This window comes from Lichenostomus cassidix, chromosome Z, assembly GCF_008360975.1.
Source record: "Lichenostomus cassidix isolate B80296 chromosome Z, HeHo_3.0, whole genome shotgun sequence".
Lineage (NCBI taxonomy): Eukaryota > Metazoa > Chordata > Aves > Passeriformes > Meliphagidae > Lichenostomus > Lichenostomus cassidix.
In genome coordinates, this window is record NC_139511.1 from 4,250,789 (window position 1) to 4,278,202 (window position 27,414).

Genomic DNA, 27,414 nt, shown 5'->3' on the forward strand with positions numbered 1-27,414 from the left:
TTAAGGAAAAGTCATTCAGTCAAAGAAGTTTTAAATGAGGACCTTGGGCAGCTCAGCTCCAACAGGTGAAGGCATATAGCTGCCTCTCCTGGAAATCTGCCAAGGAAGCACTCTAGGAAACATTCCAAAACACAACTCAGTTCTAGAACTGAAATGCTTCCCAGCTACAGAAATTCAAAGCTAACAGTCGTGGAAAGCCTTTAATGACTTCTCAAAGACTGGACCTGGTATGCACTCAGGTAATCCACAAAAACTCCAAAGCAGTCTTAACTTGGGACCTGGTTGGACTTGCTGTTTATCTTTCCCTTGTTAAATGTAAAAGGGCATGTATAGCCCTCTTTGTTATTAAAATATGCATGGCATGTCAAGCTGCTGAAGTTACCAGAGCAATCCTGTGTTTGGAATCTCCTGCCTTTTACAGGGCCTGAATCACACTGCCTTGGTATTGTTCCACGACCCTTTCCCCACCCCCCTTTAAATAAACCCAGCGTACACAAGAGCCTCTTCCAGATAATCACACTCTGCATGCAGCAGTCTGCCAATTCTGATCAATATGAACAGCTTCAGAAATGCTTATCTTGCAGTTTCTGAAGGAATAAAAAAGAGAGAGAAAAACGAGGAAGTACAACATGGGATTAGTTTCCAGATTTGGGTAGGAAGAGGAAAAAAAAAAAACCAACCATGTCAAGCTGGCCACTCAGACAGGCACGGAAATTAATTGTTTGCAGAGAGTAAATTGCCACAAATTAAAACCATTTGGGTCTTACCTTGTGCTCATCTCGAAGGTGAGCGTCCAGCTCCTCTGTGTGTTTGGTCTCGTAGTAGCAGAGTTGGCATTTGTAAGGTTTCAGTTCATTGTGCTTCTCTATGTGCTGCTGCAAGCTCTCATCACTGGAGCAGGTGAAGGTACACTTGTCACAGCGGAAAACAACTCCCTGCAGGTACTTGGACAGCTTGGAGCGGCAGACTTCGATGGGAACGACCCTCTCCTCTGTGGGGACAGCAAAATATTCCTTTTATCACACCAGGGAGCAGTTTTTCCTACAAGGACAGGGTTAATCCCCAAAAGCTGCAAACAGGGGTGTCCTCTGTAAGGGGTGACTGGGTGAAGAGGAGAGGAACTGAAGGGTTTGGGCCAAATGAGATTCCATCTATGAGTCAGAGAAGTAGAGCTTAGGAATACAAAACCAGCCATAAATCAGCCCAGACCAAAAGTGCATTTTTGTTCAGTACTTGACAGCAGCCAGGAACGGCTTCTAGAAAAGTAATAAACAGGGAAGCTGCAGGGTGCTTCCCAGGCTGCTGGCTCTGCATAAATCCATGCTGGAGTCCTCACTATCACACCCAGACTCACCGTCTGGGGAATGAGAAGGTGAGCAAGGCAGCACCTTTCCTTAGAAAAAAAAAAAAAGGCTGCACAGTTCAGCCAGCAGCAGAAACTTCCCGACATACCCAGGGCTTTCAGAAAGCTCAGACTCCAACTCTGCCCGCATGACACACTGAAAATGCCCTTGCTGAGTTTTTAAACTCTCCACTCCTCTAACAAAGCACTGATGTTTAGCAGAGCAGCAATTAATTTCGGTCATTTGACACAGCCAGAATCCCAATGTGCCTCAACACTCATCCACTGTGGTTCCCTCCAAGCGGTACACACAAGAGAAACCCCAAATCTGACCGTTCAGCTGAGGGTCACCAGCAGATCCTCATTAAGGCTTTTGTTACCCAAACTGGCATTTTGAGCTAGAGCACTTGAAACTCAGCACTGCTCCTCCTCATGGACTGCATATTAAAGGAGGGGTTTGATCCTCCTCATCTAGGCTCATCCCTAAGGACAGGCAAAAAAAAAATCCTGAATCTCTCATGGTAGACATGAAGGCTGAAGGAATGTGAGACGTGGCAATGCACACATGGATCTGAGCCAACCAGCCCTTTCTTTGAGCGAGGAGGGTAAAATTACATCCAAAGACAACTACAGAAACACACACTCCCTTTACAGTAAGACTTCTTTTTCTACAGCTCAACAAAATATTCCATCCTGCCCAGCTTCTCCCCGAACACAAAAGTTATCCTATCTCGTAACTTCCTCTTTCTGAAGTTTTCCCTTAAGCTATGCCTCAACAAAAAAACCAAACCAAAACAAACACCCAAAGACTTGTGACTCTTTTCCACACAAACAACAGCTTCTCTGGCTATAAAGACACCAAGCAGTGGCCATTCAGGGCAGAAACAGGGGAGAACAGGGTCTGAGACATAGCAGAATTTAAAGCTGTGCTGCTGAGATCACCAGAAAAACTTTTTACAAGGTTGTTGCAGCTGCATGCTTTTGGACTCACAGAAGTAAGTGACACAGCCAGTTTCAGAAGTGAAAAAGCCAAGTGAGGTTTTGAAAAACAGAAATACTAATTAAATTTCACTTTTCTTCTAACACCTGCACGGATTAAAAAAGCTCAAACGTGGGATTGCATAAAAACTTTAAATCTACCAGTCTGAAGTAATGCAGCATTCTCAAAATCACATTAAAAAAACCTATTACCTCACAATCACACACACAGAGTCCCCAGATCAAAGGCAACACAGTAAGAGGAGAAGAGCAAAATAAACTTAAAGTGTTTCACAGATTGAAGGATTTCCATTTCAGGGAATGATTTATAACTTTTACATGATGTATTCATGTCAGTAAACTTCCTCCAAGCAATGATTTTGGAACTTGCAGGGCTACTTTGACCTGGAATGTTACATTTCCCAAGGTGATGCTCTCACCTCCAGCTTGCCCCGAAATGCTCTGTTTCTTTAATTACTCATTTAGAATGCACTTCATCATGTCTGGGCAACTGACAAAATTACAGCAAACCATAAAGCCCTGTACACAAATTGAAGAGGTAGCTTCTTTACCCACGTGTGGACTTCCTCAAAGTTCATCAGTTCATCATCAAAGACTACCATAGACACCCCACAAAAAAAATGTCCTGGCTTGTGGAACAATTTTGCAAGAGGTGTAATTAAAAAATAACAACGAAATAAACACCTAACAAAAGCGTTATCTTGGTTTAAAAAATCTGATCCTTCCATTAGACTGGAATATTCAGGCTAATTGTAGACAGGGACCAAGTATTTGGTCATCTTGGGTTTTGAAAATATACATTTTTGCCTGGAAACCCAAACTGCAGTCACAGAACATGTAGCATCTGCTTTCCAGTAGTTAAAAGCAAGCACTGCACAAGGGTTCTGAATGTATTAGTGAAGTTTCATGTACAACAGAAAATGCCTGAAAAAAACCATGGGCAAGGAATCAGGGTATGTACCAAGGAAACCTTTGGGGAAGTAGGTAAATTTGAAAATTTATCCTAAAGGTTATTATTCAAAACATTTGGGTGTTATTTCTCTTAGGTGGAAGAAGAAAAACACTAGTTCTCTAGTGGAAGGAAAAGGGAGAAAAATGCCCGAGGATTTAAAAGCAGAGCCAAGAGTGAACTTGGTGCGTTGCATTCAGCCCTGGGAAACACCCAACAGACTTCAAAATTCATGAGGGGTGTGCTGCTGGGAGGGATAACATCAGGAGAAAAGGTGGTCAGGCGTGGAACAAGCTGCCCAGGGAGGTTTGGAGGCCCCATCCCTGGAGGTGCCCAAGGAAAAACTGGATGTGGCATTCTGGGCTGGGGACAAGGTGGGGATCAGTCACAGGTTGATCTCAGAGCTCTTTTCCAGCCTAAACAATTCTGTGATACACTAATTGCATTGTCCAGCATAAATTAAAGGCCAGCACTGCTGCTATTCACAGATCAGGAGCTCCCTGTCTCCTTTTGCCTGTCATAAAGACCAGCAAGAACCAGAGAGCCAAACTTCTCCTCCCTGACCTGCAGCAGCCTCTGGCTGTGCCAGCCCCGTGGGACAGGGACTTGCAATGAGTCTGTGGTCCCCCTGTACCCACAGAAGGGAGGCTGAACTGCCCTGACACTGAAAAGGGATAGGTGGTACAGGAGAGAAGTTCTTGGAATCTCTCCTTCTTACTGGGGAGCAAATTCCTTGCCTGTTTTTTTTTCCTCACTAGGCATTCAGCCATCTGGCTGATATTCCTTTAACCCTGTGAAATTCAACCTCTGTAGTCACTCATTAGGAGGCAAATATATTCTCCATTTCAAGCACATGCTGCTTCACCAAGGATTAGGGGTGCAGCAACTTGGAAGTAATGCAAGAGTCATGCATCTGTAAACATGCCTTTTAACCATGAATGGATCAAATCCCTCACTCTTGATTTTACATACTGCACCACTCCATCTACCTGAGAACTCATTTTCCTGGGCCACAGCTCAGGGTTATGCCCTTGCTTTGCCAATGCAATGGCTATAAAACAGGAAGGCTATCTCAGACTACATCGACTGTCCCTCGGTCTCTCTTTCAGTGCACGTTAAATCTTGTCAAAACCATCTGCTTCAGCTGCCACACAATTAAACATGACAGACAGAGGGTTGTTTTCTAGCTGGATCCATGCACCAGAAATAACTTTAAGTATGAACCCTGCTTCCTTCATTACCTGGATACGTGATGTCAAAGAAAACCCTCTGGTGGCCTCTGAGATTCTTTATCAGCTATAATCCCATTTGCATTGAAACTCCTTTTACTCTGTTTTTTTCCTCTCCCACCACTGTGGTGTGCAGACAATTATGTCCCTTGCTGTAAGGTTTGTTCCAGCAGCAAAAACTCTTGAGAAAAAAACTCTTGGTTTGTGCAACTGAAGCATCAGCTCTACAGAAGAGCAGATCCACAGTTTTACCCACCCAGGAGGAGACAACCTCCTTGCAACAGGTCAGAAACATCTCTGCACAAGCAGCAGAGTTGCTTGAGCTCATGAAGTGCCTCTTCCACTTCTGCAAATGGCCATTCCCAAGACCAAATGATGGAAAATAACCTAAACCCATCCAGTTCCCCCTTACCCTGTCTGTTTTAAAGGCCTTGCATTGTCTGCTGGAGCCCTGGCAGAGCCACAAAATGGAGCAAAATGGGCAAAATCTGACACAGAAACACCTTCAGAGACAGGAAGATGAAGCCAAAGCATCTGCCAAACCCTTGCAACCTGGTATGGCAGCTTTGTAATGTGCTTTTTGAATCCCTGACAGGTCATTTCCCCAGATGTTCCCTCGGAACAGCCCTGGTAGCAGAAAGAAATTTGAATTTTGCCAAGCTCGCTGCGCTGGAATACAAGAAGGACTTAGTGCCACCAACCCTGGAAAGTGGTGTGTTGCAAGGAATTATGATAGCACTTGTAACACCAGAATCTCCTCCAGGAAAAAAGATGGCACGCAGAACTCGTGTTTGCTCACCACCAGTACCCCACTGTGAAACTCTGCCCAACCTGCAGGCAGGCAGAGTGCCATCCCAACACATGGGTTTGGATTTCGGCAGCCAACAGACCATCCACAAGCATCAAGTGTGATAGCTGTGGGCAGGAATCCCAGCCCAGAGAGCCCAAACTGCTGTCTCTCCTGAGCTAGCAAACCCACTGTTAATAGAATATAGAAATCCCTAATCCCACTTTCAGCAGGCTTAAAAAAAAATTAAAAACAATAAAAAAAAGGAGAGGTGTAGATAGGAGTCTTATATTAAAACAAAAAATGAGGTAATTTTTTATGAGGTTCTAAGAACACTGAGGAGAAAATACTCAATTAATTAATCAAGGGGTATTTTGAGGCCTCTGTGGTTAGCTGATAAACCTTTTGGGTGAGTTTATGATAGCAAGGCCTTCATGGTAACAAGGACATGGGCAAGGAACAACTCTGGCCTAAATCAAAGTTGTAAATTAGGGCAACTCTTGCTAAAAACCATTCCAGATCTACCCTGTTTTGGCACTGGCAAACTCTGAATTTCACAGGCAATAAGACGCATCATATAGAAACGAAACAAAAAAATAGTCAAGGGCTGGTGACTGATTTAACATGCTCATCCACATGTACAGAGGGAGGAAAAATTTAATGACAACAGTCTGAAAGCTGTCTGAAAAATTTAATTAAAGCAGAGCAGGGCACTGTGCAGCACTCCCCTCAGCAGACAGACACAGACATGGATGCTTTACCTCTGTGCAGGACTATGTGGTCAATCATGTTGCGTTTGTATTTGGTGTGATAGAGACAGAGAGGGCAGCGAAGGTCTTTGGGTCCTTCCTCGGGTACTGCTGAATGCCCAGCTTCCACGTGCATAGTAAAAGCAGATCTGCGAGACAGGAGGGAGACAGGAGCAGTCAGCAGGGGGACAACGAGGTGTCACAGCTCTATAAGGGATGTGTGGTGTAAAAAGGTGCAGATGCCACTCAGCCCTGTCTGCACAGCCTCTGCGGAGGGGCTGCTCACATGAGAGACACATGAGCAGAGGTATTTTGTACCCTCAAAGCAACAAACACTCGTTGTGACAAGATATTCCATGGTTGCTCCACAGTCACGTTGCTACAGTTGAGATAGCAAAAGAATTCCCATCCTTCATGCTCATTATCTGTCTTCAGGCTGAAACATTCAGCGTGCTTTCTCCAGGGAAGGTTACATTTTTAGCAAGTTGAACAAAATCCATCAACTGTCCTGGACTTGCAGAGGGGAGGACAAACTTATTTCAGGCAGAAAACTTCCTTAACCATCTTGGTCTAAGCAGCTAAACTGTTTAGATTGTGGGTACAAAAGAGATTTGTGTTCCTAGCGAGTTTGGCACTGAGTGGTTTAACTTTCAAAGCATCAGCTACAATGATCTGAAAACCCAAGAGTTACAATACTGTACTTATTAGTGTGGAAGAATGAATGAATACTCCACAGTACTTTTGAACCAAAAATTTCATGCTGGCATTGCACTGGCTGCATACTTAGAAGTTGCAAGAGATATACATAACAGAAGAAATTAACTATACATCCATCTCGCCACAAGCTCGACTGCTGAAATCAGAGCTGTCTCTAAACTTGGGGCGTTTGGTAATTTTTTCCTAAAGCAGTGATAAAGCTTGCAAAAGCTAAGGGTCTTGACACATTGAAGTAGAAAAATTGAAAAAGTGGCTCTGGACACAATCCAGCAATCACTGAATTCTGCAGGTATATTTCTATAAATTTCAGTCACTGCTTTCATGCATTTAAGTTTCTAGGGTGGCTTGAAGAGGGGATTGGAATGGGGTTGGTTTTTTTTGGCATCCCCCTCCCCTCTTTAAAGACAAAAATTATGCTTGATCCCTGAATGTTTGAGATACCACACAGAACACTACTCCCTCACACAACTATGAATGTGTTTAAATGCTGCTTGATTTATTTCGTAGCATCAAGGTGAAAGAAAATGGCATTTTCAAGACACAAACAGATTGGATCTGGAAACTTCTGGTAATATTTAGGACAGAGAGCAATCAGGATAAAAAGCATAAGCAGCAATTTTAACATAGAGATGGCAAAGGTGAAGGAACAGAGGGCAGAGACAGAGGCTGCCCTTATGTAGATCTCTCAGGTTTGTGCTTGACATTTCCTTCAACAGAATTCCTTCCCTTTATCTAGTCCTACTCTTTACTGTCACTCTAACAAGTTTAAGACCTCAAATATCAGCTGAGGGTGTTATGCTCAAGGGTCCAGCACATCAGGAGGAAATTTTGCACTGCACAGGTGCCTTTCACTCTTTTCTTACAGAAGAGCAGCTAAAAACACAACACACAAACAAACACACAAGGCACCGAGTCTTTAAAATTAAGTAATTGGATTTTCTGAAAAGACTCTGTGTGCTATGAGATACTCTAGAGAACAGCATCTTTCTACCATTTAAGACAGAAAGACTGGGGCAAAAATAAAATTACATGAGAAGGGTTTCTTCAGTAAGGTGATATAAATTCCCCTGTCACCCCAGGACACTTGACTGTCCCGTGTTTCATGCTGATTGCACCAGGAAATTACATTATTTCTGCAGAGCAAATTTTCACACTTAAGGACAAAGGGATCATGAAATTATTGTTTTTTCTCAGAGAATCTCAGAGAGAAAAGAGGAGAAAAAGGACAGAAATGGCAGCAGAACTACCACCATGGACTTCCAGAGGGCAGACTTTGGCCTGCTGAGGAGACTGGCAGAGAGTCCCTTGGGAGGGCATCCTGAAGGACAAAGGAAATCAGGAACACTGGATGTTCTCCAAGAAGAAAATCCTGAAGGTGCAGGAGCAGATTGACTCCATGTGCCAAAAGCTGAGACAGTGGGGAAAACTGGCCTGGCTGAACAGAGAGCTGTGTCTCGAACTCAAGGAAAAAAAGAGTTTATGATCTTTGGAAGAAGGATTGTGCCAAGAGGACAACGGGGATGTTGTGAACCTGTCGGCCTCAAGTTGCACCACGGGAGATTTAGATTGGATGTAAGGGAAAATTTCTTCCCAGAAAGGGCTGTCAGGCACTAGAACAGGCTGGCCAGGGAAGTGTTTGAGTCACCACCCCTGGAGGGATTTAGAGGACGTGCAGATGTGTCACTAAGGCTTAGTGCTGGGATTGGCAGTGCTGGGTTCGTGGTTAACTTGATGATCTTAAGGGTCTTTTCCATCTTGAACAATTCTATGATTCTAAAACCTACTGCAAGGACTTACTGTGCCATTGTCTGCAGCAGATGGTACCGGCTGTTGTAGGAGAGAAGAAAATGGATTACATGGATGCTGCTGTGATCTGGCATGGCATTTCCTACGTTCCTCTCCCTGGTCAGCAGTGGCCATGTTCCTGTTAGCTACAGCCAGCTCTCAAAGATCTCAGAAGTCTTTTCAAGCGCTAAAATAAACCCCTCATGAGTTCAGCTCATCTGTTTTGCACAGTACTTACTTAAAGCCTGTATAAAAGGAACAATCTTTGCACTTGAAGAGCTTTTTCCCTCCGTGCTTGTCACGGTAGTGGCGCCGAATGCTCTGGATGTAACCCGAGGAGAATTCACAAAATTCACAGTTAAGGATGGCTTCTGCCTTCTCCACCCCTGCAGCACTCCCAGAAAGTGGGATTGGGCTGATGTTGTTGTTGTTCCTGGCCAAAGCTGCCGACTGGTAGTGGTTCAACTGCTGCTGAACATCAGGAGGCTCTGAGTAGGAAGAGTCTGTAGGGAAAGAGAGAGGAGTTGTTATTCCAGGTGGATCAACAAATCTGAAAAAAGGCTTGATGATGCCTGCTCCAGAACCTAATGGCTTTTGGAGGGGGTTGGTCGAGCTGTTGGTTATGAAACTAAACCTTTTTGAAGGGTTTAAGAGGTGCAGCACTTCTTTATCCATCTAATTTAACGTGTATTCTACAATTTAAAAGGTGAGCAGTGTAAATTATGCTTTCTTAGGTCTAATTCGGGGAGGAAAGGAGTGACACATTTAAATTAAAACCGGGCTAAAAAGAAGCCTGATTTTAAGACACTTAATTTGTGAAGGTAAAGCCTGTTAATCGTACTGCCAAATATTTTATGTGTTTGGCGCATAAATCAGACCAGATCCTCTCAAATGTCTTATGCCAGTTCACACGAGGTGAAGATCTGGCACAGAGTACGTGTAAATAATCTATCTATATGGAAAAGAAATAAACAAGAAGAAAGAAAATAAATGGATACTCTTCCCTACTCATGCTGATGATGCTAGAAATTAAGTCACCACTGGAAAAAAAAAAAAAGACATTTAATCATAAATTCCAGTAAAGAAAACTTTCAAACTACTGTGTTTTGCTATACTGAGAAAAAAAATATTTCTTTTTATATGTATGTCTGTATGGACACATCCTTTCTGCAAGCCAGCAGAACTCTGCCACACCATTCAAATGGCATGTGGAGGAGCACAGTCCAGAGATGTCTCAGTACTGAAACTGAAAGCTGTAATATGTTGGTTGGATACCCCAAAAAAGGAGTGTGGGGGAAGGGAGGGTGGTGTTGAACCTTTCCCAACACACTGCTTGAATGTGGAGGTTAGGAATTCATCTGCTTTGTTCTATATAACCCACAGCTGCCCATGAATGGCACAAATCAAAGCAGATGAATAAAGCACAGATGAATTTCAGTGCAATTTTCCTGAATAGAAGACAAAAGGCTCTTTTCCTAAGCTTTCTAGAAGGGGAGGAAAAAAAGCAAGAGGGGGGTGGGAGGGAAGTCAGGACACAAACTGTACCAACCACCTCCTGCTTTGATGTGTACTTCGTTTTCCAAAGCTGAATTCCCCAAGGCCAGATATATAGGAATTCTCTAACAGACACACTTGTGGGAACTTAACACCATCCATTCCAACCAATTAGTATGGGGAAACAAAAGGCAAACAGCCCTATACAACACTGAGTGTGGGGACTTCTCCACCTGTCTTCAAAAGAGCAAAATGCTTGCTTTCTTTTCCCACTACCACAGGCAGGGGTTATGCATGCCCAAGAAATGAATAACAAATAATGACAATTAAAAAAACCAAACTAAACCCCGAAACAAAACAGACACAGCAGATAAATGTCTCCAGGCTCCCCTGGCTTCACCACCAGGTATACATAGCAAAGAGAAAGGCAGAGACATGAAGGATTCTGTTGAAATGAATGAAGTATTTATTTTTGTTTTTCTCATCCAAGCCCCACCAACAGAGCAAGGCTAGATTACAGCGCAGCATTTATCATCTCCTGCTCCCACCACTTCTACAGCACGTTTGTTCACCAGGAGGGCTCACAGTGAGCTCCACCTGTTTAAATGTCAAGGCTTTCTTTCCCTCGTGTTTGGAGCAGGCTCCCCACTTCCTTTACTTTGGCACAGGAGAGGCCTGAGAGCTGCAGCTCTCTGCAGAAGTCTATTTTCTCTCAAAGGCAGCAACTGTGTGCTCACCCTCCTTTGGAACAGAACCTTGATGGCTCAGAGAGGATTTGCTGCCTTTCCTCTTTGGGCTACCAGGTTCAGTGACCCTAAAAGCTCAAAACACACTCCTGACAAGGGTATGGCAACCTAAAAATGAAGTTCATAGCATTTGAATCAGCTTTTTTTTTTTTTTTTTTTTAATGTATACTAGTCAAATTACTCTTAGGGTACTGAAGTCCACTTTGTGGCTCACTTGCTCCCCTCCTCAGGAAGAAAGGATCAAAAATTTCCACCACATCATCAGTATTCCTGGCCAAAGCCTCAGAGATACCCATGACTAAGAATGCTGCAGGTCTAAAAATTATTCTTTCCAGGAGAAAGAAGCTCTGCCATTGTCTGCAAGGTCTGCAAGATCTACTGTACCTCAGATGTTTTTACTCCTCCTATCATCTGGTGTCTATTATTCCAGCTTTCGAACTTTCCATCGGTTATTTACACAGCCCTGTGGAATCTGGTATGTGAAAACTGCAGGAGTAGATAGCTTCATGTCCATTCCCACACAAAAAAGCACACCAAGTAGCTTTCCCTATCATCAGGAATAGCCAGAAGAAAACTCTACCATTCACACTGCCCACCTTGCAACTTTTAGAATATTGCTCTGTTACAATTAAAACAGTTATGATATTCAGAGGAAAAAAAGAAAAGCCATCTGAAGAGTTTTTCTCTTCAGTGAAAAGTGAGCTGTAACCTTTAAACAATGGCAACATGCATGGCCTAGTGTGTTCTTTGCCTTTTCCCTTGCCAAATTATTTCATTATATGGCAATCTCTCTGTAGCGAAAGATTTATCACTTCCTGAAGGAAAACACTTGGGATTAACACGTGTGTAGGGCTTCTGTTGGTGTCTGAGCATCAGACTGCCAGACAGCTATCCTGGCATGAAGGTGCAGCCCAGCTCAGCCAGGAACACCTTGGGAAGACTCCAAAGCTGACTGAAGGCACAGGAAGTTTTTTTGGGTTCAGAGAGCCCCACCTTCACCATGCCCACCCCAAAACCAGCAGTGCAGTGACAGCAGCTGACCTGAGCTTGCCTCCAAAGATGCATTCTGGCACACAGCATAGTGAGAAACAGTGGATGGGGCTCAGCTTTTGGGTGTTTTTAATTTATTTATCCAAAGCAGTATCCTAGAGAAGGGCCAGGGATTGGCAAATCCACAGCTATGGAGCAACAATGCTGCTTTAAAAACTGCTTTAAAAACCTTCCTTGCTCTATTCCTGGTGGAAGAGTTACAGGCTGATGTCACATACACATTTTGGAGGTGTTGCCCCAAAACCAGGATGCCTGGACACCAGGCTGGAGGAGGAAAGGAGCAGAGCTTTTCCCCCAGAACTGACCCAAAAACTGAGTCATGGCCACACACAATGCAAGTTCCACCTCTTCTTCTTCCTGCACCCCAAGCACAAAGGGTTGGGAGCACTCTGATAAAGTGTTCACAGCCTTGGCCTGGAGCAGGAAGAGGATTTAGCCATCCATGTCTGAAAAAAGTTTAAAAAAAAAAGGGCCTAGAAGCCTACAAAGTCAAAAAGCGGAAAACATTTAAGATAAGGAAAGGGAAGATTTAAGAAAATTTGTATTAAGTACATGTAAAACACAACAGTAGCAAAAAAACACAAATGGAAGGGAAATGAAATTTTAAAAAATGAAACACCAGGAAGTACCATTTACATTTTAAGGGAAAAAGGCAATTTTTTTTCCCACCAAACAGCCTTGAGGCAGCACAAGAAAATAAAGCACATTCATATATGCAATGAAAGGGAAGAAAAGGGAACACTTTGCCCTGACTCATTTGAAACAATCAAACAAACAAAAAAAGCCCACACCCAAAACACTGAGATTCCTTTTTAAAAAGTGATTTTATTCAAAATGATTGGAAGGACTTCACTTTGCAAGTCCAAAAACAAGACAACAGCATAGGATGATTTGAGAAAAAATGGAGGACACCTACATTCAGGTCAAGAGGCAAAAATTAACAGTGATTGCTGTAGTTAATAATGGAAGAACAGTGGCAATGCTGCAAATAAAAACCCTGCCCACACTTACGGATCTAAAAGTCATTATCTTATTAGCACAGAGCAGCTTTCTCATCCCCAAAATGCAGAAGTTGAAAGGAAAGCAGCAGAAATGACTGTCCACGTGGTGATTTATCAACACAGCTGTATCTGAATTACTGCTGCCAATCTAAATTCTCGTAAGAACACACAAGCAAGGCTCACTGTGCCCCTCCATGGGCACTTCCAGAGTGTCTAAAACACTAAAATGCCTGGTCAGGGATGTTGTCACCCTGAAAACCTCATCCAGGGTACAGTCCCAAAGAGGGCACAAATGAGTCTGCCAAAAAATCTGGAAGTTACTACCTCACTCAAAAGAGCAAAGCAATACAGTAATGAAAATTCAGCTTCATACCCAGCATACCCGGGGATCACACACTGGGGAAAAAATGTGCAGTGAAAATATACAGTGAAAACCCAACACAGAAGCAAAATTAAAATCCAAGCTTCATTGGATCCTGTGCGGCATGTAACATGTTTGAGACACCTAAATGGAAACAGAACTTTGGGATCCTTCCAGAAGAAAAAATGCAATTTCAGATTCCTAAACTGAACACATATGTTTACGCAGAAATTCAGTGATGTTCCAGTTGTTTGTAGGTATTTTCAGAGCTATCAATGAACAGCATATGCAACAGCAAAAAACTTCCACAAGACCCCTAAACCAAAAATCTACAGACCAGAAATACACCCAGACATGTCTAAGAGACACTGAGCAACAGCTGAGAAACAAGAGGGAAAAATACTTATTAAAGGGAGGGAATTAAGGCACTGCTTCATCCTTTTAGGGTGGACAGAACTAAACATATGTAATATAAACACTTTCATGCCTCCACAGTGATGGATAGGGGTGGAGAGAGGAACACTGCTCAGGAAAAGCAGCTGTTGGAGTACACTGGAGAGTGATGTTATTCAATTTACAGAATTTTAATCATTGCATAGCTCAGTGACCAGGAGGAGTCACTGGGAGACAGAAATGAAGACACCATGCTCTCCTGGTATTATCCACACAGAAACATCAGCCAGTCAAAAGAGACCAGCATTTGTAAAAACAGTGAAACTGGGGACAGCGATATTTGGCTCATGAGGTAAGGAAAAAAAAACCACAAAGAGAATGTATAAATAACAAAAAGTGCCTCGTAATGCTCTGTGAATTAAAAAAAAAAAAAGGAAATTAGCTATTAATGCAGGCCAGGACATTCTGGATTTCGAGGAAATGTTCTAGATAGACTAAGAGGAAAATACCTGGAATGCTATTTAATTTAATCTGAATTCATTCATAAGGAGAAATTTCTACGAATAATGACAAGAAAAAAATCCAAGCATTTAAGAAAAGTAGCAGTTTCCTCAGGAGAGAAACAAATTTGAAAAACCAAGTAAAGATGCAACACTGCACCAAAGAACATCAACAAACAACATACGGCCGATTATTACTATTTTAAAATGCTTAAGGTAAGTGTGAGGGTGGAATTTGGGAGATTTAGGAACACAATCCCTTCCAAAATTCCATGGGACTCAAAATTACCAGCTGACAGAGTGGCAGGATTGCACATAGCCATGAATGGCAACAGCTTGAAAAGTGGGAAGGTGGCAAAGCAGGGTGTCATACAAAGATTGTGAAGACTACACACATTTGTTCACTTTATGCCACGCAGCACTGACCTGGAAGGAAGAGTATGTGGGAGGGTGAAATGTTCTGGCAATAAATTAAGCTGAGGGGAGGGGAAGATAGAAGAGGCTAAGACGCAGAGAGATGCAACAAAACATTCATGAAGAAGCTCAGGGAAACACACAGTAAAAGGAAGTCTTGTTTAAAAACAGAGTGTGAGCTTACTCCTCTACCTGAATTCTGATTTCTGCTAAAGAACCTTTACATGGCTAGAATGTTGTGAGTGAGATATAATCGAAACATGATTTGTTCTCTCATTCACATGCTCTGAAAGATAAAAGAGTAATTACGAAGTAAAGGCAATAAAGCCCTGGGATAAAATCACCATTTAAAGGATTTGTACACCATCACCAGGACCCTAAAAAACCCTCAAAAAACAGCAACAAATCCAAACCAAAACAACAACAATAAACCCAAAACAGCAACAAAAACAAAAAACCAAAACCAAAATCCAACCAAACAACAACAACAAAAACCAAACAAAAACAAACCCCTTACCAATCCAAACCAAAAACCTCGCTGAAGGAATTTATTTCAGAATTATCTGTAAAAGGCCACTTCTTCGATCATGTCAGACCAGCTTTGGTGAGAAAGACATTAACTATATTTCTAAGCCTCAGAAGAGAGCAATGAGAAAGACATGTTAACTACTCAAATCTTGTTTATTCAAAAGAAGTGAGAGAAGCTATATCCATGTTTCTTCATAACTCTGAATTTGTGTGCACACCCCAGGTCTGAACAGGACTGAGACATATGCCATGCAGCTTCTTGTGCTAATATCCAAATAATTTCCAATGGACATAAATTTCACCTAATAAGAAAATCACAAATAATTTTTATCATCTGAATCAGTTCCACAGAGAGAGTCTCACACTGCTCCCTGTACAAGAATTCTGGAGTTTCACGAGTGGCTGCAAGTCTGCATAAAATTACACATTTGAAAGCAGCAGGAAGTGATTAAGATCTAGGGAGGAGTAATGTAATCGATGAAATAGGGTTACACCATATTATTTCCACAAAATGAAAAAGATCAGTTCAGGAGATCCCCCCCCATGCCCTCCTGTTTTAGAGTATCCAACACCAGCACAAATTCCTATTTTCATGAACTTTCAAGGCAGGCACAGCTGATGCTGTGATTTGGAAGGATCATGAAACACTTCACCATTTAGTTTCTAGTTATCTCTTATTTTCACCTGTTCTCCCCACATCATTTCTTCCTTGGCTTCACCTCAATCTAACTTTCCTGCAGTTCTTTAGTGACTTGGCCACTTACAGGTCACATTCAGGCTGCACACAACCTTCTCACTGTAAACAGAATTAAATTCCATTGTCTAAATACAGCACTGTACTTAAAACCAAGATTTACATTACATGTCAAACACTGGGATCTCCATGAACTCACCTATTTCCATAAAATGCATAGAACAAAAAGTTTGTCTAGCTGTTCCTTATTCCATTGAACCAAACTCAAACCTCATAAATGGAAGTGCATTTACAGAAGCAAGGGACATAACAGAACTGGAAATAGCTTGAGCAAGACACTGATTTTAACAACTGCTAAAAGGACTTATAGATAACAGGTTGTTTTTTTTGAATTTACAAATGTACAAAATTCTACATCAACTGATTCTTCACACAAGACAATTATCTACCAATCAATAATTTTTTTTTTCATCAGTAACCAAATGATCCTCATGCTACTGTGTTCCATTATTTCCTTCTCATTTTTAAGGGCAACTTATCAGGTATTTTTCAGAAGTGCTGCACATTTCCTTCTCTATTGCACTGACCCCCTACCTATCTCTATTAATACAAACACAGTGCCAAAACCACACATGTTGCTGTCACCTAAAAGCTCACTCTCCTCTAAGGCTTGAAATAAAGAAGGGCAAAATAACCAGATTTATCAAGCAATACGTATTTGCATTCTGTTTTACAATTACAGTGGCAGTATGTGGGTATCAAAGATTCATTCTAACCATAGGGCTCAGGAACCTGAACTTGTGTGATTTGTTCTGGAGACCTCCAGCACACACCTTGACATTATTTTTATTGCCAACAGAAAGTTCTCATCTCTCTCACCAGCTCCAAGCTCAGAACACTTCAGGCAGTATTTTCAAGCACTTGTAGCAACAATGTTCCTTAAAGAAGAAATAAAACCAGCTACTTAAATGTCAAATATTGGGCTGTCAAGTATGATGATAACACACATCCATTTCAGCAGAGCTAAAATGAGCAAAGAAGTTTCACCTCTCTGCCAAGCATCAGATCCCTCCAGCATGTTTTAAATCAATGGGATGAACTGGAGTCTAAGGTGACAGGGAGAGAAGGCTAGAATATGAGAGGGGGAATGAGAACCTGCAAAACAACCTTGGTCAAGTCACACCCTGTATCCCTTCACACCAACAGCATCCTTTTTACCCTGTACTGAGTGATCACAAATTCCCCAGACCCACAATACCACTTTTGTCCTCTCTCCTGAACATGAAAACCAGTGCCAAAAGAAAGCAAAAACCTCAGAAAAAAAACCCCAAAACACAAAAGGAGTCAGGATATGCTTCTTTCTTTTCACTGTGGGTGCAATCAGGTAACTTCCTTCTGCTCAGAAGGAACCCAGAAGACATTTCTTCCTTCATTTATTTCTTGGTCCGCCCAAACATTTTGTCTTCTCCCTACCCTAGGCGAGTCTCTCAGTGGCTCAGCAATCCCATCACAGCAGGGTGGCTGAGTCCACACAAGACTGAGAGCAACCTTCTCCCAGCTGCAGGAGTTCCAGCCTGCATCCTGCTGAACCTCAGCTTTGCCTTTGCCCATTCAGCTCCAAGCACAAAAAACAGCACCAGGAGAAAAAGCACAATGAACAGCAAGCTGACACTCCCCTCAGCACAGCCAATGACATCTCCCTCTGTTCCACCAGCCACAAAACAGTTCTCAACAAGCTGCAGGAAAAGGCCAGAAGCCAAACAACTATACCCCAGTGGAAGAGAGCTGCAGAGAACAAGGTCATCCCCCCCAGTGCCTCAGGACCGTGGAACAGTGAGGAGTTTGTTTGGGAAAAGTGGAGGTGAACAAGCCCTGGGCTTGTTCCACCAGTCTGTGCCAATCTGATGGAGGAGAAAAGCTCCATCTGATCCAGCATCTGATATTTAGCTTTAACACTGACCACAAGGCACACCAACAAGTACCCAGAGACTTTTATGAGCGCTGGAAGGCAGAGTGGCTAAATGGGAAGAAGAGACTGAGGGGAAAGCAGGATTTTGCTCTAGGTTAGAGAAAGAAGGAACATGGCTGGGGGGAAAAAAAGCAGCCTGCAGGTAAGAGAGGTTAATCTGATACTTCAGAGTGAGAATGAGGCATCACTCCTGTGGGGCACAAAAGCAGGGAAACAAGCAGAACAAGCAGACAGCTCTTTGCATCCCTGCTGTAACTACAAAAGCAGAAGCATCTTCTGCTCTGCAGTATGCAGATCACCATCTTGCATCCTTCACGTGGATGCAATCCTTCCAACTCACCTGGCAATTAAAGCAATTAGCCATTGAAGCTCTGCCTGAATTTGCCCTGTAGTCACTACTGGCTCTCTGCCCTTCCAGTCAAACTACAGTGAAACAAAAGGGTCTGAAACTTCAAAGGAGTCTTTGTCCAAGCCCCTCCTCCCCCCAAAAAACCCCAAACCCCCAGCTAAATACATTCTGCTCCAATACAAAGTTTTCTGGCTGTGAGGACTGACCACTGTGATTTTCCCCAGACAGCAGCAGACATAAAATACAAAGGCACACCAGGAACAATGAGGGAGAAACAGCAGCAGAGGGGAAGGGACCATCTTAGGAACTTCCCACCCTGATTGCAAGGTTAGAAAAATATCCCTTATCAAGAGTAACAGCACGCATGAATAAAAACAAGCAAGTCAGCCAAAACCCATGATATGGCTTAAAAAACCAAAAACAACAACAAAACCAACAAAATCCACAAATCAGGGCAGTATGTCTCGCCATATGGAAAGCTTGCCTCTGTTCTGAAAGGTGGAAGGCAGAACCATAACTCCCTAGCATCAACATAGTGGATTTTGTTGCAAAGGCACCTTGCTGCCCATCGTTCTATTCTCATTCTGGAAGTACAAGAAATTGCTTTAGCAAACCCACCAAAGGCCCTCTGCAACCTTCAGTTCATCTGTGAGGCAGCACAGAGGGAGACATACATCCTGATTATGCACTATCTACTCTGAAAAATTGTGCAGAAATGGGAGGGGATTTACAGTTCCGAAACAACAGTCCAGGAAACAAGACTTAGTTAAGCAGTTTTGTGCCCAAGCCTAGCTCTGGCAAAGCAAACAGATGTATTTATATTTCAGTCTCTAGATGAGGCAAAGTTATTTTCCACTGGCAAAGGCTAAAGTTCGGGGAAAAAAAACAACTGGAAGAGGGCACTGGATGTTTCACTTAGCAGTTTTCAATGCATTTGCTGCTGCAAGTAATTAAATTTAATGAAGATGTTGATAAACCACGTACTGGGAGACTAAAGGAATCTTCTAGTTCTGACCTTACACGTTTTGTGATGTGTGCTGGTATTAATGATAGATCCTGTTTGGTTTGCACAACAGTGAAAAGCATAATTACTGAGCTTCAAGGGCACACAAAAAGTGAGCTGCTTTCTGTAGATGAAGAACTGGTGACCAGCAAAAAGGAATGGTCTTATAAAACAGCAGCATGACTGAGAAGACACTAGAAACCACATCCAGGTCTGTTTAGCCTTGCACTTTGCTGCCTTATTTTGACAATTCACAATTCTTAAACAGTAACATTTTAAAAAGCTGTAATTTTGAATTACTGCACACAGTCATGACACAAGGAAATTTACGAGGCTCCAAATCTGCCAGCCATATGAATAAAGAGCACTGCTTTGCTCCACAACGTGGTCAGGCCACAGGGGTTATTTTCAAAAAAATAAAGGGCTACTCCAAAAATCAATAATGGTAGCCAGGGCAATTTAGGGCAGGTATTTCACACGTTCTCAAGAAGCCTTTGCTGTGGGTGAAGCCATAACGTGAAAATGTTTAACAATTTATTGAGTTCCCTCTCCTTTACAGACTTTATGACAAGGGGCTGTGTCTCTCCAGTTTGTGAGAGGAAGGAGTTCCCCAACTCCACAGCCCCTGAACACAGAACACATTTATAACCCCACTCACATAGGCAGTGTCTGTGGCCATGTGCTGTTTGCTCAGCTGATGATCCCCTTGCACGCAACTCCTGTTGGTGTTTTCTCATGTTCAGCCACGCAGTTGCGTCTCTGCCTCACCTGCAGCTCTTCCTCATGGAAAGAAGCCTTCCAATGTGGTGCCTTGGCAAGGCAGGTGGTGGGATTCACTGCCTTGCACTCAAACCCAGCAGGAGCAGAGCTGGGAACACTTACCTGTGACACGCTCAGCCCCACAGGGTGACAGCACAACCAAAAAACCCATAAACCCCATTCTGGCCAGAGATTACCACAAATGCAAGCTCTTATTCTCACAAAGGCTGAAAGAACATGGAAGCTGATCTTGTGAGGAGATTCATCCAATCCCTCCCATTATCAGTGTGCAGTATTTCAATTTACAATTGATTTTTACTTCCCAAGTTCTCAAAACAGTTAAGCAGCATTTTAGTGTAAATCGCAAATGAGTGAATTCTAACAACCCAACCACACATGCAAATATTTAGCAAATCCCCACCTATTTTTTATTTTCTTGCAAGATAAAAAAATAGCTGTAAACTATCAGGAGAGGAGAAGAACATTTTGGCACAGTGGCAGCCTCATCATGTCATGAAGACCTGGACACTACAAACCATTCAGTACCCCTACACTAGAAAACCAGAAAAATAGCACTCATGATCAACACTTCCTGGTGGCTTTTTTGGGTCTGTTTGCAAGAAAAACACCCACAAACCAAATATTGTCACCCCACACCCCCCAAAAAAAAACCTACTGAGTGCTTTACCTCTGGTTAGAAGAAGATACAGTGAAAAGAGGATTTTTTTGTATCAAAATATTGTCCAACAGGCAAAGAGGGGTGCGAAACAAAAGGAAGGATCATTGAATGATGGTGTCTGTAAAAAAAGCCCTCTCTGCTGACTCATCGGGACTGACACAATCACCTTCTCACACTGCTGCCCTGCGAGAAGCACACACACACTGAAATGTTTGCTATTAACTGGACTGAAAAGGTTGTTATGCTTTCTAATGACAATTGTCACCAGAATTACAGCTGGCAAGGATGGCTCTACTTAAAACATTCAGCACCTTCTCCACTTTAGCTTCAGTCCCACAAAAAATCTGTCAAGCACCCCAAAACACCTCTGGGATGTACAGCTGAATGCTTCAGATAAGTTTGCTGCTGCCAAGACAAAACTGAAAGAGATGAGCCACAGAAACTTAAACACACTCACTTTTTTTTAGTGGATGGATCAACCTAAAAGAATAAAAGGAACGCTCTAAGAAAGGCCTGTCAGGGAACAATTTTTGCAGGGGGAAAAAAACATCACAGAATTTCCACTGGGCTGCTGTCCCAGAGCAGCTCTATTCAGACATGCACTCTGCTATCCCAATTCAGTACCCTTCCCCCTTTTCTACATTTTTACAGAGCTCAACAACCAACAAGATGAGTTCTGGTAGCTCCCCAAATCACCCTGTTGTATTTCCTATCCACAATACTCAGACAGAGGAACAGCTCCTTTCTGCAACCTTTCTGCAATTACACAAGCCTGCTGCACACCACCTATCAACCTTATAAAACAAGTTCCCCAACAGTGGGATGCAACCTTTTGTCTGTCTTTCACCCCAGCCCTAACTCAGTGTTGCACCCCTGGTGAATTAACTTGATCATGGTTCACACTGCAGGTTATTTATATACACCAGCAGACAAAATCCAGCTACACCACACCATGTGAGCCCTTCCCAACACTCCAGCTGGACATAATAGGACCTGCACTTCCTATTATTGGGACCAGTATTTTATCTAGTCTTGCACACCACCTGTGACTCACCACCTGGGCCACAGAGGCAATGATTTATTTCCTCCTAAAAAACAACAAAACAAAAAAACCCACAAAAAAACCATGTGATGCCATAACAGCAGCCATGATTAACCTGATCCGGAGCCAAGTGCATAATGTGAAAACATTACTTAAAGCAGGTTACTCCTTCCTCGAGCAATGCCGAAAATGCTAACACGATTATTATAACACCTGTACTTGTCTGACCAGCTCCCCAGTGGGTGGCTTCTATTATTGTCAAAGTGACTTAACCATTAACCCCATTTAAAGATGATCTAGCTAACTGGGACAAATTTGGCCTTGGTCTCAGGCTGTAATACAGAGGTAGGTAACAAAGTCAACCCAACAAAATGCTTTTGTTAACAGAGTCATCATTTCCGCTGTTTTTAAAAGTTCTTTAAGGCTGCAAAATTATCCTCCCCAGGATCTGCAGCTGAATGGTAACTCCACTAATCATGAGTTCGAGGTCCTGGGATAAGCAAAATTAAAAAAAAGTAACTGAACCATCCTTCCCAAAACACACCATTGCTAACAAAAGACTGCTAACTAACACAGCAAAGGCTAGGACAGCCACTGAAAATTATTCCCCACTTCTTAAGTAAGTAATGGATCATTTTATTTGAAAAAAACAGTTAAAAAAAAAAAGAAAAAAATACTGCAGTAGAACACATCTCAAGATGTCTTCTGCTCGTTGGGTTAGTTTAGCAAAAAAACTGTTACTGCACTGTTCCAGACAACCCATTGACAAAAGGCTGTCTGAGAGCAGCTGGTCAAAATCCTTTGCTAAGATTCTGATTCTGACCCAAAAAGTGACTTGCTAAGCCACAAAAATATTTTGCTTGTTTTCTTTTTTCCTTCAATAAAGTAATTCTATGCTGATTATTTATTTATTTCAATTCCTTTCAGCCATTTCCTGAACATCTTTCTTTTCTTTCACTCTTTCTCATTTCACTTGGGTTTTTTTTCTGATGAGAAAGAAAAGGAAGACAGGAGACCAAAAATACTACAAAATGATTATTGATAATATTTATCTTCCATCCTCAGTATCCCCAGTATCCCAAGCAAAACAGCAAACAACAAAATTCTTGCTGTTCAACAGCTAGAACCACTCAAGCTTCTGGGAAAAAAAAGGTATTTTTCCCTCTTCTAATACACCTTCCATACATTCCAGTTCCTTGAACATCTGCAAATATTCTCCTTCCATATCAATGCAACTCATCCAGGAATTAAGGTGGTTTCTGTTGGTTTTTTTTCCAAAAAAGAGCTCTTTTTTTAACTGGCAGGAAGTGACACCCAAAGATGCCTCATGAGCTACTACTTCAAAAGCTTGCTGTGATACCATACACCACCTCTTGTATTTCTCTGTTTGAACAGTGTCCCTCCCTCTGCTGCTTTCCAAGCATCTTCTACACACCCCTCCAGCACAAGGGGATTAACAGCTCTCAAAGGAAGCACTGAAAAGAAAACAGTGCTTAGGTTCTCCTTCCTGCAGCTGAATATCTGAAAGTGTTTTTGGTGTCCTCTGCAGGAAGGACAACAACAATAATTACTCTTACTACTATTAGAGGTTCACATTTTAAGCTTAACCATTTGGTTTCACTGAAGGGCCCTACTGAGAAGATTAGATATTAGGAAAAAATTCTGGTGAGGCCCTGGCAGAGGTTGCCCAGAGAAGCTGTGGCTGCCCCTGGATCCCTAGAAGTGTCCAAGGCCAGGGGGTGAAACAAGATGATCATCAAGGTCCCCTTCCAACCCAAACCATTCTATGATTCTATGAATGTAAAGGAAAATCAGGAATATGGATTGAATTTGAAGATCCCTTTCCCACTGGCTGTCAACAGAAACCATGACTTTGAAAATCTCCTACAGTGCAAGTTTCTGCTAACCAAGCCAGCAGTGACACATCCCAAAGTCAACTGGTGTAGTGATGGAACAAATTCATGTCATATGAACTGGTGAGGACCTAAAGCAGATCACTTCCTACAACACCACGTTTACTCTTGGTTTTGATGCAACTTCTGGTTTTTTGTTTTTTTTTTCCCTAATGATCAAATGAAGATGCTTTCGGTGCAAAGCTGCCTGCTGCAATTTTGCTTGCAATAAAAATATCAAGCGGCACCTTAGACAATTAAATTCTTGCTCCGAGGCACCTCTTACCATTAGAGTCCTCCACTTCTTCAGCAGGAGTGTGGTTCTTGGAGGTGTGGTGGGCGTGTGAGGCTGCAAGGTTGACAATGCGGGGTCTTGGCAGTGTCAGTGCTTTCCCATGCACTTTCAAGGAGTGCTCTTTCAGCTGGCTGATTGTCATGGTGGAAAATGAGCAGGAGGAACATTTGTAGGCATGTTCACCTGGGTGAGCGAAATACAGGCAAGTCATCAGCTCACAAAAGAAACAAAATGGGGCCCTCATACTTCTCTTACTGAACTTGGCAGTAAAATTCCCATGGACTCTTCAGCGAAAGACTGATCCCAAAGAAAACAAGCTATGCATGTCTCCTTGCTGGAGCAGTCTGGAGTCTGCGGGTGTGGACACCTGCTCTGGACCAAAGTATCACTTTCTGACAACTGCAGATCCTTGCACAGCGGCTGATGTCAAAAAAAAAAAAAAACCACCAAAAAACAGAGACCAGACTCTCAGCATGCCTGTGTTGCATGGTATGAGAAGAAAACAGACTCTGAGATGAAAATGGAGTCACTTAACCACGGCATTTCCAAATTTGTTTGGGAGTACAGCAACTAAAGATGGTGAAGTCATTTGTTTCTGCATGCAGCACATCCAGCGTCATTATTAACGAAGCAAGAAGGACACTATAAAACTCTAACAAAGGGCCCTCCACAAAAAACAAAAAAAAGAAAAACAAAAGAGAAAAAAAAGAAGGAAAGTGTGGCGTAATTATTTTTGGGAAAGGTCAGAGTTTTCCTTATGAGAAACCTGCCATTAGGCAGCAGTAATCTTCACAGAAGTGGCAACCAAGTCAAGGCTGGTGAACACAGCAGTGCCAAGTACAAAGGGTGTATCTGCCAGGCTGTGTGAAAGTGTGTTATGAAAAAGCACTAAAAGGAGTGGAAGAACAGAAGCAATGCACAGTAGTGAATTTAAATTTTGAACACATTCCAAGCCATAGAGACAGCAAACAAGGGGAAACAAATCCTGATGCAAGATTTGTTTTGCATGGAGGCATGGAGGCAACTGGAACACAAAGTGAAACTGTCCCAACACAAACAATGTGATATTATATATACAGGTGCCAAGTTATTGTTTTGGAAGTGCCACTTCCATGTACAAGAGTAACACTGGCCACATATGAGCTGTACATAAAGTGCCAAAACTAATACAGGAGTGAAATATTCATGAGTAGTAACAGAGGAACGAGAGTTCTGGTAATGAACAAAGCAGAAAATGTTTTCCACCTCTCAACAAATCCAGCAAAGAAGGTTCTCAAGCAGCACTGTTTCCCACACTAGAAATAAGCGAACCAAAAGAAAATATGAAAACACACGTGTTGCAGCCAGAGTAAGCACACCTGAAAGGATTAGCAACCATCCTCCACAAAACTCCCACCCCTGTCTTCCAGAAAAACCATGCTAATCATCAGGACAAAATACAAACTCACAGAATGCCCTTTTTTGGCAACATCTGAAAAACAACACATCACCCAAGAGTCTGAATTGGTGAAACAAAAAATTGTCCTGCATGTTTGTTTTTTTTTCAAATTACACTCCTCACCTGTGCATTGTATGAGTTACATATTTCCTTTTTACAAATAGAAACAGAACATTTCTTGAGCACCACGCGCAACAAGTTGCTCAATGGAACACAACAATTTAAGGACAAAATATATTCCAAGGTTGCAAGATACCAATGGGATACAGACATAGACCTTCATGGCTTTGTCAGGGTAAGATTCCTGGATGACAACATGCACCATTAACTAAAAAGCACCACAAGACATTAAAGCAAATAAAGGATGATTACATACCAAGCAGCCTAGACACATTAATAAATACACCCACTATTCATTTCAAATGGACACCAAAACATGAAAGGATGTGTCTGATTGCAGAGGAAAAGCTACATTTTGGCTCAACAGCAGTATTCTGCAGTCTTTCTTCTGTCTTGCCTGTTTTGCATCTCACAAGGTGATCATATATTAATACACATACAAATAAATAAATGCAAGCATTATGTAGTGGGTCTCAACACTTGATATATACTCAAAGCACTGTGTTCCAGATTACACAGAAACTGAACAGGGGCCAATGCTCTTATCTTACAATCACTCATTTCTGCATTTCCAGAGCCACTGCTAATTAAGAAATTGTCAACGAGGATCGCTCAAAAACACAAGCAAAAAAAAAAAAAGAAAAAAAAATAGAAACAGGTGAAAAAGTTCAGATGAAAACAACAGAGAGGCCGTTTAGAGAAACTGTAAACTGTTCTGCTCCACGCCAAAGGAGATGGCACACACTGGATGAAAAACAAATGCCAGAAACACTGGTACCAGCTGTCACACAAGAACGGATTTTGTAGTTCACTGAATTTTGATCTATCCCCAGAAAACGAGGGAGAGAGGCACACTGAGTAAAACACTTCAGCATTCATGACTTTATGGACTTTTAAAGATCTCCAGGAGACTCCAGGAAAAATTCAGTGGGGGATTGAAGTTTTAAATTCTAAACAAACCGGTAATGAGAGGATTGACAGTTGACAGAAAAATGGCAACAAAAGAGAGGTTCAGAGAATGTTACTGAAAAGCTGGGGAGTCTGTGGAAGTCAGACATGTCTGTTCAGTAACACACATTTCTGAACGACTGACTCAGAACACACCAAAGCAAAGCTCTGACTGAAAAACACACAAGCAACTTTTCCGTGACGTTGACCATTCATTTGGTGGAAATGGGACTGAGGCAGAAACACATCACAAACCTTTGGAAACCCTATTACCCAAGTCATTGTGCAAGCACTATCTAGGCAACCATGAAATTGTGTTCTTGTACAATGCAAAACATGGCCCTTCAAGGGGTGTCCGTCCACTAAACCAAGTTCAGAAGCATGAATTCCTAATAAATAAATCAATGAATTACATGAAGAGAAGTGTGAAGTAAATATTAGTTGCACGGTAACTTTGGGTCTGAAAATCTGGCAGGTTCAAGCAAGGCAACACGAAGGAGCCCAGCTGTGTAATAGCATAAAGAAAACATTACTTTCTGGTTGGTGAAAATAAAGAACCATGGCTCCTCCATACAGGATGTGGGATTCTCTGAACTGGAACTGCTGGACATAGTTGGATTTCCTAAAAGGGATAGAATGCCATGGTCCTACACAATAGGAAGGTGGGAAAAGTTAAGTCTGTTTCAGGCATCCAGGTACAGAAAGTGACACAAGCTCTGTGAAATCCCCCAAAAAATACAGGAAACAAAGTACACAAGACCATCAACCCCACCTATATTTTTTGCAGATGAAAAATGCCTTTGGATCAATGGCAACAATTATTTTTTTGTTTGTTTTTACCAGCAGACAGCTACAAATTTCTTATGCCTTTTCTCCCCATTTTTTTGCCTTCCTCCTCGATCCCAACCAGAGTATATGACTTTGAGTGAACAACTAATAGAATAAGGAACATACTTGTAGCTCTTTTTGTCAGAAACTTCTATTTAAGCACTTTCTACTCGCAAGTTTTTAACAACTGGGCTAGTTTTCAGGTTTTCAGACTGGTCACTATTCTATTATTTGCATCAGAGTGCATGTTTGCATTGCAAACCAAGGGATAACCTTTCAGTGCAGGATGACTGACGGTGCCAAGAGTCTACAGCCAAGGCATGAAGATGAGGAAATTCTGAGTCTTACTTTTCA

General features: G+C 42.2%; 1 protein-coding gene across 6 annotated transcripts in view; it reads right to left on the reverse strand.

Moving 5' to 3' along the window:
* Positions 1-27,414, reverse strand: part of ZNF462 (zinc finger protein 462) — an 88,723-nt gene that overhangs the window by 9,822 nt on the left and 51,487 nt on the right. For 5 of the 6 annotated variants that reach the window (XM_085042548.1, XM_085042551.1, XM_085042553.1 and 2 more), the window contains exons 7-10: positions 23,718-23,909; positions 8,796-9,060; positions 6,068-6,204; positions 768-991 (exon numbers count right to left, since the gene is read on the reverse strand). In XM_085042548.1, the coding sequence (XP_084898674.1) occupies positions 768-991; positions 6,068-6,204; positions 8,796-9,060; positions 23,718-23,909 (818 nt within the window). The remainder of the gene's footprint in view (positions 1-767; positions 992-6,067; positions 6,205-8,795; positions 9,061-23,717; positions 23,910-27,414) is intronic. The other variant, XM_085042552.1, reaches the window with a different exon arrangement.